This window comes from Pseudopodoces humilis, chromosome 3 (genome assembly GCF_049639895.1).
Source record: "Pseudopodoces humilis isolate 2021_Gansu_Grassland_sample_001 chromosome 3, ASM4963989v1, whole genome shotgun sequence".
NCBI lineage: Eukaryota > Metazoa > Chordata > Aves > Passeriformes > Paridae > Pseudopodoces > Pseudopodoces humilis.
This window is the reverse complement of record NC_142202.1, coordinates 33,087,996-33,102,890: the sequence shown is the minus strand read 5'-3', so window position 1 is coordinate 33,102,890 and position 14,895 is coordinate 33,087,996. Positions and strand designations below refer to the sequence as shown.

General features: G+C 40.6%; 1 protein-coding gene across 1 annotated transcript in view; it reads left to right on the top strand.

Moving 5' to 3' along the window:
- Positions 1 to 1,089: 1,089 nt before the first annotated feature.
- The window catches only part of ADSS2 (adenylosuccinate synthase 2), a 37,381-nt gene continuing 23,575 nt past the window's right edge, over positions 1,090 to 14,895 (top strand). Inside the window, exon 1 of the mRNA XM_005530583.2 lies at positions 1,090 to 1,364. Within this exon, the coding sequence (XP_005530640.1) occupies positions 1,203 to 1,364 (162 nt within the window). The 5' untranslated portion in view covers positions 1,090 to 1,202. The remainder of the gene's footprint in view (positions 1,365 to 14,895) is intronic.

The window sequence follows — 14,895 nt, the reverse complement described above, 5'->3', positions numbered from 1 at the left end:
TAGCTTTACAAGACACAGTTAAATTTTACTCCAGTGGCTTTTATAGATCCTTGGCTGGAGTAAATCTGAAGGCGCAAAAAAGCAAAATCAAACACTACAGCCCGCCAGACAGCTGCAGCCTGTGACTGCTCAGTGACTCAGGTCTTTGAATAACTGTCTTGGCAATAATTACTACATCATTCAGATTTTTATGCCTTTTTAATAGCTGCTTTACAGAAAAAAAGGAAAAATAAAAATAAAGAAAAAGAAAAAAAAAATCTTCCTTCGGGGTTGTTGGTTCTGTGAAGGAGGAAGGAATGAAGACAGCCACTGAGACATCAGTTCCACTTCTGAGTGAGCATGGTGAAGGCGTTTCTCTGCTATGGTTTTTTCCATTATTTTTTTTTTTTTCTTCCTCATGAATAAGCCTGGGGCCATGTTCCGGTATCTCTGGAGAAAATGGCCTCTTATACTCAGCCTCCGTTCCCCAAACTTTAATTTATAGTCTTGTAATCATTAATTCAGCAAGCCCAAAGCGCGTAGACAATGCTGTGATACGCTGCACACACGAGTGCAGCCCTGACACCCACGGCAGGAGCCGTAGGTACCGCGGCAGCTGGAACCTCCCTGGGGTAACGGGAGCCAGAGCCAACTCTGCGGGACGGGCACGGCATCAGCACCCTGGTGCCCTCTTCCCACGGCCGGCAGGTACAGGCGCTACCTCAGCGCCGCCATCCCTGCTCGCCATGGCCGCCCCCACCCTGCCTCTCAGCCTCCCGCTGCCGCGGGGCCGCCTGGGGCAACCGCCAAGGCTCTCTCCTGCCGCAGGTGCGGCCCACGGGGACTATGCGCCCCAGCATGCTCCGCGCTCGGCTCCCCCCGGCGTCCGGCGTAGGGGGGCCGCGCGGCGCGCTGGGTAATGTAGTCGAGGCTCGGAGGCGTAGTAGGGGAGCGGCAGGGAAAAGAGCGGCCGTGAGCGGCGTTGGCCGCTCCGGTTTTCCACGCGAACGAGCGGCGAGCTCCGGCTGAGGGCAGGGGTCGGGCTGGCGGGGAGCGGCGGGGCAGGTCAGGCCGATAGGCGGCGGCACCTGGACGCGACAGCAGCGGCACCGCCCGCCCGCCTGGCGGGGAGGGGAAGGAGGAGGCGGAGGCGGGGGGAGCGGAGCGGCCGCCGCGCGCTGCCGCATGTGCCTGGAGAGGCGCCGGAGCGGGCAGCGCGAGCCATGGCGGAGCACGGCGGCCCCGGCATCCCCAACGGCGAGTGCGCCGCCCGCCGCCCCGGCAACAGGGTCACCGTAGTGCTGGGCGCCCAGTGGGGCGACGAGGGTAAGGGCAAGGTGGTGGATCTGCTGGCGCAGGACGCCGACATCGTCTGCAGGTGCCAGGTGAGGAGGAGGAGGGAGGCGGCCGGGGCGCGGGGGAGGCCGCGAGTGTCACCTTGAAGCGGGCAGCCCCGCCACCGGCCCCGCCGGGCGCTTGTGGTCGCCCCGGTTCTATCTCGAGCGCCCGGGGAGGCGCAGGGCCGGGCGCGGCGGGGGCTGCGGGGCAGCGGAGCCCTCTCTGGCCAGAGCCCCGTGCCGGGCTCCGCAGCCTTCCCGCGTCTCCTTTGTCCCGGCGCCGGGGGAAGAGGAGGAGGAAGGCGCCCTCCTCGCCGCCCAGAGCTGGCCTCTGGCAGGAGGAATGCGCCTGGGGTCGCGTCCTCCCTCCTCCCAGGCCTCCCACTCTTTGTGTCCGGGGGGCACCGGGAAGGGGCCGCGCTCGGCGGCTCCGGCAGCATCGCCGCGGGGCCGGGATCCCGCCCCGGCAGTGGTGGCTGGAGCCCTCCGGGGCCGCAGCGCCGGGAGCGGCGCGAAACCGACTGCGAGTTGTAGGATGCACGTGGGGGATTCGTGTAGTCCGCCACAACTCGGTCGTTTTCAGCTAAAACTGTCTGGTAAATGACTCGCCTGCCCCTGCTCCGAGATCGTTGTTGTACCAATGGGATCCTACATTTACCTGTTTATATATTTATGTATTTTTTTCCTCTCTACGGAGGCCTTATTCCAGCCAAAAAGCAAAAAAAAGGGAGTCTAGCTTGCAAGCAAAGTACTCTTAATGCCTACGTTACAACAACACAGATCTGAGGAGATGTTTTTCTTAGTATCTCTAGTATAGCAATTCTGTAGAGCACAACACACTGAACTGAAGCTACGCACAGTTTTTCCTTGAAGTTGAGAGATACAGCAACATAAAATGCCTGTACTATGCGCAGGTTTCACGTCAAGTGTTGTTATCTGTGTGCTTTTGTTGAATGCGCAAATTAAATTTGCTCTTAAATAAACACATTTTGGAAGTGCCTACCATTCCCCAAAGAGTGCAAACGCTGAACGGTTGTTAACCAGTGAGAACTGCACATAAACTGGTGTTTCCAAAATCAAGTCAGTTGCAAAGCTGACAAATCAATACCTTGAACTTCAGAGAATTAAATTTTGAAGTAAAAAAATATATTCTTAAATAGCTGTTTTCACAAATGAATTGTTTTTTCCACTTGTCTGTTTTTGGGTTTGGCTTTGTTGGTTTTTTAGTTGTTTTTTTTAATAATAAAATCTGATGTGGTGCTGTGATATGACTGCCTGGCTTTATGGGTAAAAGATGAACTGAGTCACTCTGTTCTTGAAACCTAAAGGGCACATAAACGTTTATGTTTAATACTAAGTTTTGGAGGAGAGACAAGAGAGGCAAATAGTGAATTTATGTCTGCACGTGTCATAATGTGCTTGTTACTTGTTTTGAATCAGCTGGGTAAAGGATGAAGGAAAGGGAAAAATTCTGATGTTATCTCAAGCTTGAAATTCATGGCCATATCCCAAGCCCTGAACTTCTGCCATTTCTAACAGCTTCTTGCTCCTGATGAAGGAAGGAGTTTTTCTTCCTCCTTTCTTCCCTTTCCTGTTGATGGTTGTGCTCCCCGAGTCTCCACCCATGCATTAGCTCTGGGACTTGAACACTTCTGTAAGTTTATTTAAGTCATCAGAGTGGCACGAAACTCTTACTTGTTTGATTTACTTTCTACTGTTCTTGTAAGTAAAACCAGATTTTATTGATTCAGAGGACCTTGGTGAAAAGAGGGGTCCAGGACAGGAAAAGCATAAAGAATGGTTTCTCAGAGTGAAAGGAGAAAATAGGAGTATTCTCCTTCAGTGGCACTGATAAAATAAAATAATTTATTATTATCGAATATTCTTGCTGTGTATACAAGCATATTTGTGAACTTTTTTGTTACTGCTGGTAAATTGGAGTGTGACCCTTGTGCTTTTTGTAGTGGTACAAGTCCAGAAAGAAAGACAGTCACACACTTGGTCTGGCACTTGCTAATATCAGCTTTCTGTAATTGGAGCTTCTGATTCTTATTTCACCGTTATGCTCTTACTTTTTCCAGGATGGTTCCTTCTGTTCATAAGGCCACAGAGTTGCTAGAATGCCTGCAGATGATGTCAAACATTTCCAGCATGCTTTTGTGGAAAATTTATTAGTACAAGTGTTGGAGGCCTAGGAAAGTTGATGTAGCAGGTCTGATATGTCTTGGAAACTTGTGTTGTACTTGCAGTGAAATACTCTAGGTTCTTCTCACTGTCCTTTGTTCTGGGCAGATGCAGAGTATGAAAATGGTCCCATCCCAGAAACAAGCTGTGACTTACCACTTAGTGTTACAATGCCTGTAGAGGCATTGCGAGAAGTGCTCTGAAATCTGTGGCTGTGCCTTCTAGGCATGTGTGCTGATGAGTCCAATTTGATCAACCAACTGTGGCATCTGGAACCAGGTGCTTACTAGGGTGCAGTTAGCTGAATAAGTGTGTCAGGAAATAAATTGTGTTATGACTCTACTTCTAAATAGCACCCTCTAGAGTATTTTATCTTAGGTTTAGAAGTTGTGAAAAGAAGTCTTGTGCTCAGAGGAAGAAAATGGTGTTTTCTTTTCAGAAGGTACCTCCAGAATTAATCAGAGTTACTATTATGGTTTCAAAAACAACTGTTAGAAGAAGCTAAGCTAAAAGTAAAATATGTCCAGGGGCTGCATATATGTGATTGCTAATGCAACTGCACTGGCAACTACGATAGTTTCGTGAAGATACTGCTAGAGCACAGGGTTCAGATACAATTAATACAAACGTGTCTACATAACAAGTGCAGTATTTAGTTGTTCTTCCACTGTAAAATCTGAATTGCTCTTGATTTACCTCTTGGAGATTTCTGGTAAAGTTATACTATTGATAAAATCAATAGATTGGTGAGACTTTTGCACTTAAACCTTTATCTTGTCTTCAGTATATTAAAGAACAAAGTCTGTGTACCTGCTATCACATAAGTCATTGTTCAGACAATAAAATAGACCAAGAATTGATTTGAGATTCAGGAATAATTGCCAAAAAAAATTTGGTTTTGTATGATTTGATTGTTATAATTTTCTCTTAGTAAGCAGGTAGCCTTGATGCCAGCAAACCTGGTAATTTTTAAGGTTACCTTGTGCTTTGTAAATTCCACAGATAATGGAAAGTTAAAGGAAAATGCTTCTTGTTCTAATTAAGGACTTCCTACCATTACAGAGTACAGCCAAGTTAGGGAATTAAATACCCGAGTTTCATTTGTTAGTGGGAGAGATGGAAATGGCAAATTAATGCATGCAAGTTATTTTAGATAATAATTTTTTTCAAAACGAATACAGTACCAAAAGATGCTGTGTATCTCTTAGAGTAACAGCACCCCTCCACCCAATCTACTGGTGTTTACCATGCAGCAAAAAATGTCATATCTGCACCGGTTCTGTTCTCTTTCACTCATTTCATCGGCAAGTTTTTGGTCACTTCCTTTTCTTACTATTGGAAGTAGTTGATATATTCAGCAGCTACAATTCACAGAAGTAAGATTTCTAAGCTTTCACAATTTTTTTTATGCCATATTGCTCATGCTACAGAATCCCATTTTCCTTCTTCTTTAGTTTTGTCCTACATGTTGTTGCTACTTCAAAGCAGAATTGCAGCTTCTTACCATATCTTCACATCTGGTTTCAGTGTGATCTGTCTGCTGTGGGATTCTGCTCCTGGGTTGCTAACATGAGGGAATTGCAGTGTGTAGAATCTTCATACTCCCTTTTCCTCCTCTGCCCAACAGCAGTGTGTACAGCAATGCCACTGCTAATCACTTGGTGTCAACTGTAATGTGTCAACTGTAATGTGTCAACTGTAATGTGTCAACTGTAATGTGTCAACTGTAATGCAACATCTAGAGAAGATTTCAGTGTGCAGATCCTTGTGGTTAAGGATCACATTGTTGCTATCAAACAGCTGCTGACTGAAGTCCTCACACCAATGCTGCCTGACACCTTCACTAGTTTTTATATGGCTACCTTTTTTAAAAAAAATGGGAATTTTTTAAATCTTCCATTTGCCAAGCCCACTGTTTTTCTAAATATTCTTAGTCGAAAAATATTTTAGTTTACAGTCTATGCAAGCCATGCAGAATTAGGAATACCAGAATCAATAGCTATAGCTGTTGGTGCTTATTTTTTAGCTGCTCAGGCATTCAGTAAGTGATGCTTAGCTAGAGCTTTCTTTAAGTGCTGGGTGCACTGTTGGACCTTGTAGTGGTTGGCAGCACACCAGTGTTGTGCTCTGGTGAGGAAAGAGTCACTAAAATGATGTCTTTGGCCTACCCCATCAGTGCTTACAGACCTACTTTAATGCATCACTGGCAGGTGATCTCTTATTACTGTAAACAATCACACAGTGTCTACATTATTTTAAACAGAAGAACAGTTTAAATATGATTGTCCAGCTCATAAAGTTTGTACTATTAACAAAGAAGTCCTTAAAGGCACTGAAGATCAAATTATACCTTGATCTACTGATTTCTCAATGCTCTTAACATCTTACTGTCACCTGTTACTACAGAAGCTTAATTTATGTGTTTGTTGACTGAGATGCAGTACTCTGTAGCAGCTCATTAAGATTTCAAATTATTTTTTTTATTATTTCTAGTGTACTATTTCACGCATTTGGAAGGTGTTTTCTGTAAGTGTTCCCAAAGTCACTTTTTGTTTTTCATGTCCTTTCTTGAATATTGCTGTGATTGCTACATACATTGGTTTTGTGCATTGAAGCAATGTGGTGCTGGACATATCTGTGCTTTGAATGTTTTTCTTGATCCTTATCTGCTTGCCTCACTTGATTTCTTTTATCTCTTAGGAATAGATTGGTCTTTGTTCTGGACTTGAATAATGACTCCTGTTTCCTACCTAGCATATATAGACATTGCAGCAGAATAAAGTTTTGCAGGTCAAGTCAGAACCATCTCTAAAGAGTCTTTCTGAATAATTCCTTTCAGCAGTAGTTCTCAGAGCTAATTCTATAAGTACAGAGAAATGGATAGAGTTTCTTAAGATTAATAGCCTTCAGTAAAGTTAATGTTTTATTTGTTAGGAGAAAACAGGTGAATATGTAAAACATAGTGTTCTTATTTTGTTATATTCTGCCTCAAACCACATTCTTGATGCAACAAGACTTGTACTACACATTCAGAAATTTCTGAAGTCTAGCCAAATTTTGAGAAATCTTTATAAAGTGTGCAACATGATGGCTCCTTGAACTAGGTTTGGATCTTGCAAACATGAATGGATTTTTAAACTGGCTAGCTGCTGGCTGCTGTTTATACTGAAATTCAGTAATAGGTTATAGACTGGGGTTTATTAGCTGTTTATTCACTGTGGATGGAGAGGGGAGAGAGAGAAATTAATCACAAAATATATGAGAATGTGAGAAAATTAATTAATAGAAAAACCTTGTGGTTTTTAAAATAGTTTATACATTTTTAAAAGGGGGATAGTTTGCAGTCTTAAGTTCAAAATACATTTTTGACAATATGTCTTGAAATCAGGAATGAATAGCATAGTAATTGCAAAGCTGTGCCTGCTTGAGACACATCATGGGGTTCAGACGTGCCTCCTCACTAGACTGATGAACTTTTTAAAGGTGTGCTCAGCATTCAGAATCTGATTGTGGCAAGAAGCAGCCTTTCATATGTTTCTTGTAAGTAATGGTAATATTCAGCTTTCTTGGTGTATTTTTGACTTTTCATCTGAGAGTTAAATGAAAGTGTTTACAACCATATGATGCCAAAGCAACATCGACTTGCTTCTTGCCCAACTTGGCAGTCACTTGGATAGCTAGCTCAGAAACAACAGTGGTTGCCCTGAGCTAAAAATGAATGCTGGAATGTGGTAGCAATAAAAGTAAACTGTAGAAAAAATTATACACACACACATCTGATGGAGAGAGCTGAAAGGAGTGTATGGCTTCTTCCTTAACGTTGCATGAGATAACATCTCTTTAAAGTAGACAACTAATTTTTATTCTAGAGGAAATAACTTGAAAGACTTCTTTGCTCTTCCCTGAGGCATCATATTTTTGAGATAGACAACTTGGCATGATCATGACATAAGAAAAGGCAGTGACTGTCATCATAGACTTTTTGGGTGGATGGTTCTCTTAAATACACATGTCAGTATTTCAAAGCTGCTCTGAATACTCTTGTATTTAGTACCAGTTTAGAGAGTCATTTCACAATATGGTGTTAATTGCAACTTCAGTCTGCTTTCCTCAAATCTTTTTTTCCTAAGCACCTCCACTGCAAAGTGAAGTTGTAATGCAGACCAGTCTTAGCAGCGATAGGAGGACTGCTGTAGGCAAGGTGGTTTGAACTGTCTTGATGTGTTCAGAAGGGATTTAACAGTTCTGGTGTTTATGCTAACATCTACTCTGCCCTTGACTAACGAAGATGTGCTCTGGAAATAAAATACCTGATTTCAATGTATGTAGATCTAAAATCTAGAGAAAGATACGCTGTTGTTCCTCATGCATGTTGTTTCATATGTGCACTATATGTTTCTGCAATGATTTTTTACTAGCATCTTCTATTTACGTATGTGCACTTGTAATATTTGGCTGACACACATGGCACACATGTATTCTTGCTCTACACAAAGGTTTTCCAGGACAAGGAATGTTTAGCTGTTTTTTTTTTTCCCGTTATGGTGCGGAGTTATATTTTTGCTTTCATTTTATGAATAAGAACTCAGCTTTCCTTTTTGATTTTGCTGAATATCTAAATTGGTCCATTCATGTTTCCTATTAGATTGTTGGCACTTTTTTGCCAAAAAAAAAAAGGAAGGGAAAACCCCAAAGTTTTAAGATAGACTGAATTTAAAACTAAAAGGGACTGTCTTTCAGTGAATGATGGATGTACTAAGTGTGTATATTTTTCCTGAAAGAGTCCCATGTGCCAGGAAGATGGAAGCACTGCAAATTCTTATCCCTTAAACTGGAAAGACAAGTGGTGACATCCTTTGCATGCATTTCAGGCAAACCAGTGAGATTGGCTGCAAACTGAAGAGCAAGGAACTTCTTTGATCAAACTCACCAGAGGGAAAGGTGTTCTGGTTCACGATGTCTCTGTAAGCATTTGAGTAGGGCTTTGTATAATTTTCAGTCTTTTTGGAAAGTGAGATTCCATGTTTCCTGGGTTGTTGACGTCACTCAGCTTCACATGAGCTCCTGAGTTAAGAGGCATTCCACATAAACTAGAGCTTGTAACATCCACTTTCATTTGCTGAATTTTGGCTGGTTAGTGTTGTAAACTTGAAGTCTTAGCTGATTAAACTTTCTTGTTTTATTTTAATTCTGTAAGAAAATAATCTTTTGGTTAAAAAAGAGCATCTCTCTTTAATCCTGGGAGTTTATTGGTCATGGTGCAAAAATGTTGATTAGGTAGTCATCAGTTCAACTTTCTGAAGACCAGCATAGGTCATCACTGTTTCATCAAATTAACTATATTAAATTATCAATAACTCAAATAAAAAGGTTGGTTCTTATTTGTCCATTGAATCAGCTTAATACATGAATGTTCCTTGGGGGCTTTTCACTAGTACAGCAATGCAATTCCAGAAGAAAAATTGCTGTTAAATGTTATTATTAATGCTTCTTCTCCATGCTGTATATGTGATTAGAAAGCTATTGTGCATGGACATAATGTAGCAACCTAAAGGGCTTTGGGAAGGTTCAGAGTGAGAAGACTTATCCTTAAAGTTGTTAATACATCCTTAGGAGTTTACCAGTCTGGGTCCAAAGCATGACTCTGTAATAGTGACACTTCTAAAATTTTTTTCAGTCTTCAGAGCTATAAGGAAAAAACTGTAAAATTGCAGTCAGGTGCTTCCATTAATATTGTTTCTAGTTCTGTTCTGTTCTTTGTTCTTCCCAAAATGCTGCCAGTTATGGTGTTTAAAAGCTATAGAAAGTAAAAGTAAGTAATTTTGCATAGCCAGAGGAAGTGCTGAAATGATTAACCTTAAAACTGATAGATGTCATAGGATGTAATAGGACATAGATGTTCTGTTAGAAACTCTATTCAATCAGCATGTTTAAAATGTGTCCTCTTTGATACTATTGATTAGTCTTCAGTGGTTTTTCCAGTGATGCTGTCTGGACAAGGGCACAATGTTGTGTAACTGTTGTGTTTGTTTCAGGTATACAAGTATAGTGTTGCTTTCCAGTGCTTTGATAGTGGCTTTTGGCTAGCAGGAGTCACTTGTTTGATTTATTGATATTTCAGGCTTGTTTCTAGTAAAATGTCAGCTAGCAGATAATGATTTTTTCCCCTTTCAAATTAGTATTTTTAGGCCCTCAACAGTCTTGTAAAAAGGGTGTTTGCAAAGAGTGTTTATCAAACAGCTCCCAGATGAGCAATGCTTGCAGCTGCCTTTGCTATCTTATGACCCCTCTGTGTGCGTGTCACTGATTCTGTTAACATTTGCCAGGATAGGTATGTTTTAGAATGGTATCTTGTGTTGTGTGTAGTACTGACCTACCTATCTGAATTGAATATGCAGATTCTTGGGTGTGGTGCTTACCCTGAGAAGGATTTTTGGGCTACTTAATCTTTAACAAGCTGAGGTAAAAAAAACCGTGATGTTTTTGTTTACTTTATGAAAATACCTCTGAGCAGCTTACCAGTGTAAAATATTTCAAAAATAGTGTTTTGTAGTGAATGTTTTATGGAATTATGTTTATAGAAAGCAGGTAGGTATGAGGTTTTTGTTCAAGGATTGCTGTCAATCTTAACGGTAGTAGTGTGATAATTTGTGTATTAGTTGGCACCTTTGTCTCCTGTAAATTTAGCTCTTCTACACATTGAATAATTTGGATATTTCAAGATTACCAGCTAGTGGTCAGGGATCATATGCAGTTTCAAGGAAGTGATATAAGCATACTGCACTAGTAAAACTGTAATAATGTCTTTGAAGAGTTTATATGTTCAGTTATCCTATACAGGTTTTGTTTAAATATTACAAATTAAGGAGTGATCATGTTCCTGACCTTACTTTCCCTATTCCACTTGAAATACTTTAAAATAATACTGTAATTTAATAGTGTCAACATTATTCAAGGAGAAAAAAGTCACTATCTCTTAATAGGATTTTAAATTGTTCATCCATCAGGGCATCAAACTAAGTCCTTTACTAGATCCTTGTACTGAAATCACAGAACTGTAGAATGGTTTGAGTTGGAAGGTAGTTTGAAAATCACTTAGTTCCAGTCCCCTTCTGCTGTGGGCGGGAACACTTCACTAGACTGAGTTGCTCAGAGCTCCATCCAGCCTGGCTTTAGACACTTTCAGGGATGGGGCATCCACCACTTCTCTGGACAACCTGTTGCAATGTCTCACCACCCTCACAGTAAAAAATTTCTTTCTAATATCTAGTCTCAGCCTACCCTCTTTCAGTTTAAAACCATTCCCCCTTTTCCTGTCACTACATGCTCTCGTAAAAAGTCCGTCTCCAGGTCTCTTGTAGGTCCTTTGGGTAATGGAAGGCTGCAGTAAGGTCGCACCAGAGCCTTCTCTTCTCCAGGCTGAGTAGTTCCCACTCTCTCAACCTGTTTTCACAGAAGAGGTGCTTCAGCCCTCATCTTCTTTGTGGCCTTCCTCTGGACTTGCTTCAGCAGCTCATGTCATGTTGAGACACACAGCAAAGGTTCATGCTTGTTATTCATGATGATTTTCATGCTGTGTCTCCCAATAAACGGAAGGAAGTGTTTTCATTCTAATCCAACTGGCACCCTTTTGAGCTGGATTTTACACTGTAATTTGATAAAGCTGTGGGCTGCTGAAAGCGCTGATTCTTTGGTCACCGAAAATCTTTTGGGAGCGGAGAGAGAGCTGTTGCAAGTATTGTGTCAAAAGGTACAAGGAAAAAAAATAGTGAAAGGAAGAAAGACAAAGAAACTGAATGCATTTAACTTATTTTAGTGCTAAGAAGGTTGCTGACTTCTGAAAATCCAATTTTAGAAACCTTAAAGTATGCTTAGACTGCAATGCTATGTCTTGATAGAGATGTAAAAATAAATGGCATTGTATTTAAGTAAAGTATGCTTGGGACTTCAGGCATAGTGCTCGAGTTAGCCCCTTGAAAGGAGCATGGTGTTACTGGGTGTTGCTGGTTCTTACTGCTGTTTGTTTTGGGTTGCTGTTTTGTTGCCCAGATGGAGAATTGGTTTTGTGTTCTGTTTTTTGTTCTATTCCTATATACTCATTTTTCTGTGATGAAAGAGATTTCCTCTGCTGCTGTTCTGCAGAATGGGAAGAAAGCATCCCACTGAAGAAGTTCTTTGTTCAGAGTTCTGCTGGGATCTTACATCTCTCATGTATAAGAAGCCATCTTTCACCCCTGTCCGTCCTGTTGTGCAGTCTCAGTCTATTTGTAGCTGAATCCAGAGTTGCCTCGCTCTCAGGGCTGAGAATCTTGGCCATGGTGCACTTGTTGGCTCAGCCAAAGGAAATCTCGTTGCACAGGGAAAAAGGCAAAAGAAACCACTGCTACACATGTGTAGTGTATTCCAGACTGAGCAGGAGCATCCTTGGTCTTGCTGCACATTTGCGCGCTGCCTGTGTTGGCACACAGGTATTTCAGTTTTCATATATATGGGAGAGAAGTCCTGTTGTTTGGGTACATAAAAGATTACTGAGATGTGGTAAACTGATTTTTTATTTAGTTAACTAGGGAGTATTGCCAGCCTCAATGTCTGTATATCTTAACTGAAATTACTTGTATGTCTTAATTTCCCTCTGGCAAAAGCTTTATATAAGGTTTTGCATATCATTTGAGCATGAATTTTGTTTAACTAATAGTGAAAATATTTTCCACAGTTAGTTCTCCATTAGTAATGTTTAAATATGTGAATCAAAGGAGTGTTAGTTTGAATGACCTGGCTGGTCCCATTTGGTTTAGTTGGATGAGGGAGGAGGAGTGAGAAATCCAGATGGAAAGCACAGAAGCCAGGAGTGACTTCATCAGTTTAAAGCTTAAATTATGCTCAGAGGCAATAGTTGCCTGCATTAACATCAATATCTGGAGAAGGGAAAAAACAACCCAAAACAAATTCAAACCCCATAACCTAAAAACAACCCTCCCCTTCACCTCAGCACCACTAGAACGCCGAGTTCAGATTTCTGTAATTAGAATTGTTTACCAAACCCATGTTGAGCAATGTCTGAGCACACAACGTGTGTACTCTTCACTGCAAGTTCACTGTAAAGTGTACAGTGTAAACCATTTTAATATATTACAACTCATACTGTGTAACCACATGCTTGCATTTCTGTAGTTAGGGTACAGTTTGATACCTGTAAATCAGCAGAAGAATTCTGAAAATCGAGTTCATTACAGGCTGTTACTTTAATGCTTTCTTAAAATACGGTTTGAAATTAAAAATGCTTTTCAAAATGGCTCATTTTGACGGAGTAACATCAAGAGCAATGTGAGGACTGACTTAATATTCTACCAGACAACTTCCATCAATAGCACTTTCGGGATTGAGTCTTTTCCTATTGTAGGCATTGTAATATTATAATCAATAATTTCTGAGATTCAACTTTGGGTCTAATCTGAAAGTATGCTTTTGGAAACCTTGAGGTATTCACATGGCTTAAGATGGTGATTTGTTACACATTTTCTACTTTAGTCTCTAGCAAAATCCCTTAAAGTAGAGCTGCTCACAGTAAACATGTAGAATTAAATACCACTGGTTTGCTTCTAGGTGAAGCCTGATCTCTGTTGCCTGAACAGTTCAAGGTTTAAAAGGTAAAATGCCATTTTTATTCTGTCAGCCATGAGGTATTTTTCAGTGAGCATGGAACTAACACCCTTGGCATCATTCAGCAGTGCAAAGATGAAATCTTGACACCGCCAGAAGTCAGCAGTATGCTCTCATGAGTGGCAGTCAGAGGCTGCATGCTGTACACCTTGTTCAGGCACATATGACTGCTGAACTTTAAGTTGCCATATCTGAATGGCACTAGCAACTTGGCAGACTTTAGGACACTAAAAATGTATTGTTGATCATGATCTAATTTCTAGAGTGGCCAGTTTTTCTTCCTCTTTTTGGCATTCATGACACTAGAGAACTTTTTTCTTTTTTTTTTTTTTTCATGTTAATAATTTGAGAAGCAAAACATGAAATTAACTTGTCCAGCTAGTAGAGAATTTCAAATGAATAGTCATTCATTAGTGTTAGTGTTATTTATGGGTTAGTCCAGTTTATTTATGCTCCTGTGGGAGACTTTGGACTTGTCTTCCCATTTGTAAAGTACTAATATCTCATACTTCAGTGTTGTACTTCGACCTCTTGAATTTTCATTTAAAGCACTTCAGTGCTCATGTTAAAGTTGTCTAGACTGATATTAGCAGTGAATCTAATAGAAAGGAATAATTTAAAGGAGTCTGATGTGGAAGAAGGTGACTATCACTTTCAGCACAAGTACTTGACTATAAATAATGCTTTAGTGCATAACTTCTTTGCCAAGCAAGGTTTTGCTTACCATCTCAAACATTGAGTAGAAAACTCATGTCTTTCATTACTGAAAATACCTAGTGCATTTTATATAAGTATAAAACTTAATAGTTCTTAAAATATTGTCGACTTTTGGAGAAACTTGCAGTAGCTCAGGAGTATCAGTGTTGCATTTCAAAAATAATTGTGAATGATCAATCTGCTAATGTATCTAGTTAGCATCCTTTTAAGTCAAACACACAGTTGTGGAGTGGTAGATTGCTATATAACCTTTCTTAAAGCTGTTGAGTAGAAAGAATGCAAACAGGAACGGGAAGTTTATTCTTGAGCATTTATTACTTTCTTAGAAGACTAAATTTGAAAAGCCTGCTTTATGTCTTCATTCAATATATTTCATTTGATGTGAAGTGAAAATTTCTCATTGTCTGGTTGAGTCACTTGCAGTGAAAATCTGCATCCAAAAATCTTTACAGCTACTTCAAGGTAATGTTTACTGCATGGAAAAATTCTGCAGTATGTTATTAAAAAATTTAAACTTTTATTAAACTCAGGCGTGTGCTTTGTTGGGTGAAGGTTTGTAAGTTTTCTCTGTTTTCAGAGGAGGTGAAATGGTTGCAAGTCCTCAAATAAATAGTGCTGAAATTACAAAATTTTCATTGCTGACTTCAATGAGATGAAGCTTGTGCCTGTGGCATGCATGTCTGTGTACTGGCACAAATGTTTGATATCAACAACTACTCTTTATTTGTATTGTCAGATACAACTTAATGTATTGGATTCATGCTTTGTAATTGTTGTAGAAGTAGTGAGTAGCTGTTGAGTCCATTGTTTAGAAAAGTCCATCTGTGATGCAATACTCTGAAATATTTCAGATTTAAAATTCCATGCATTAATAACTCTTACAGTTTCTCTTTTATCATATAACGCCTTTCTTCATTTTGTCTGTGCTGAAAGGTGGCTTAGCTTAAAAGTCTTTCTTTAAGGTTTTCTTTCTGTGAAGCAGTTTGTTTTACTTCTGGTGTGAGGTGCCTATAAAGGA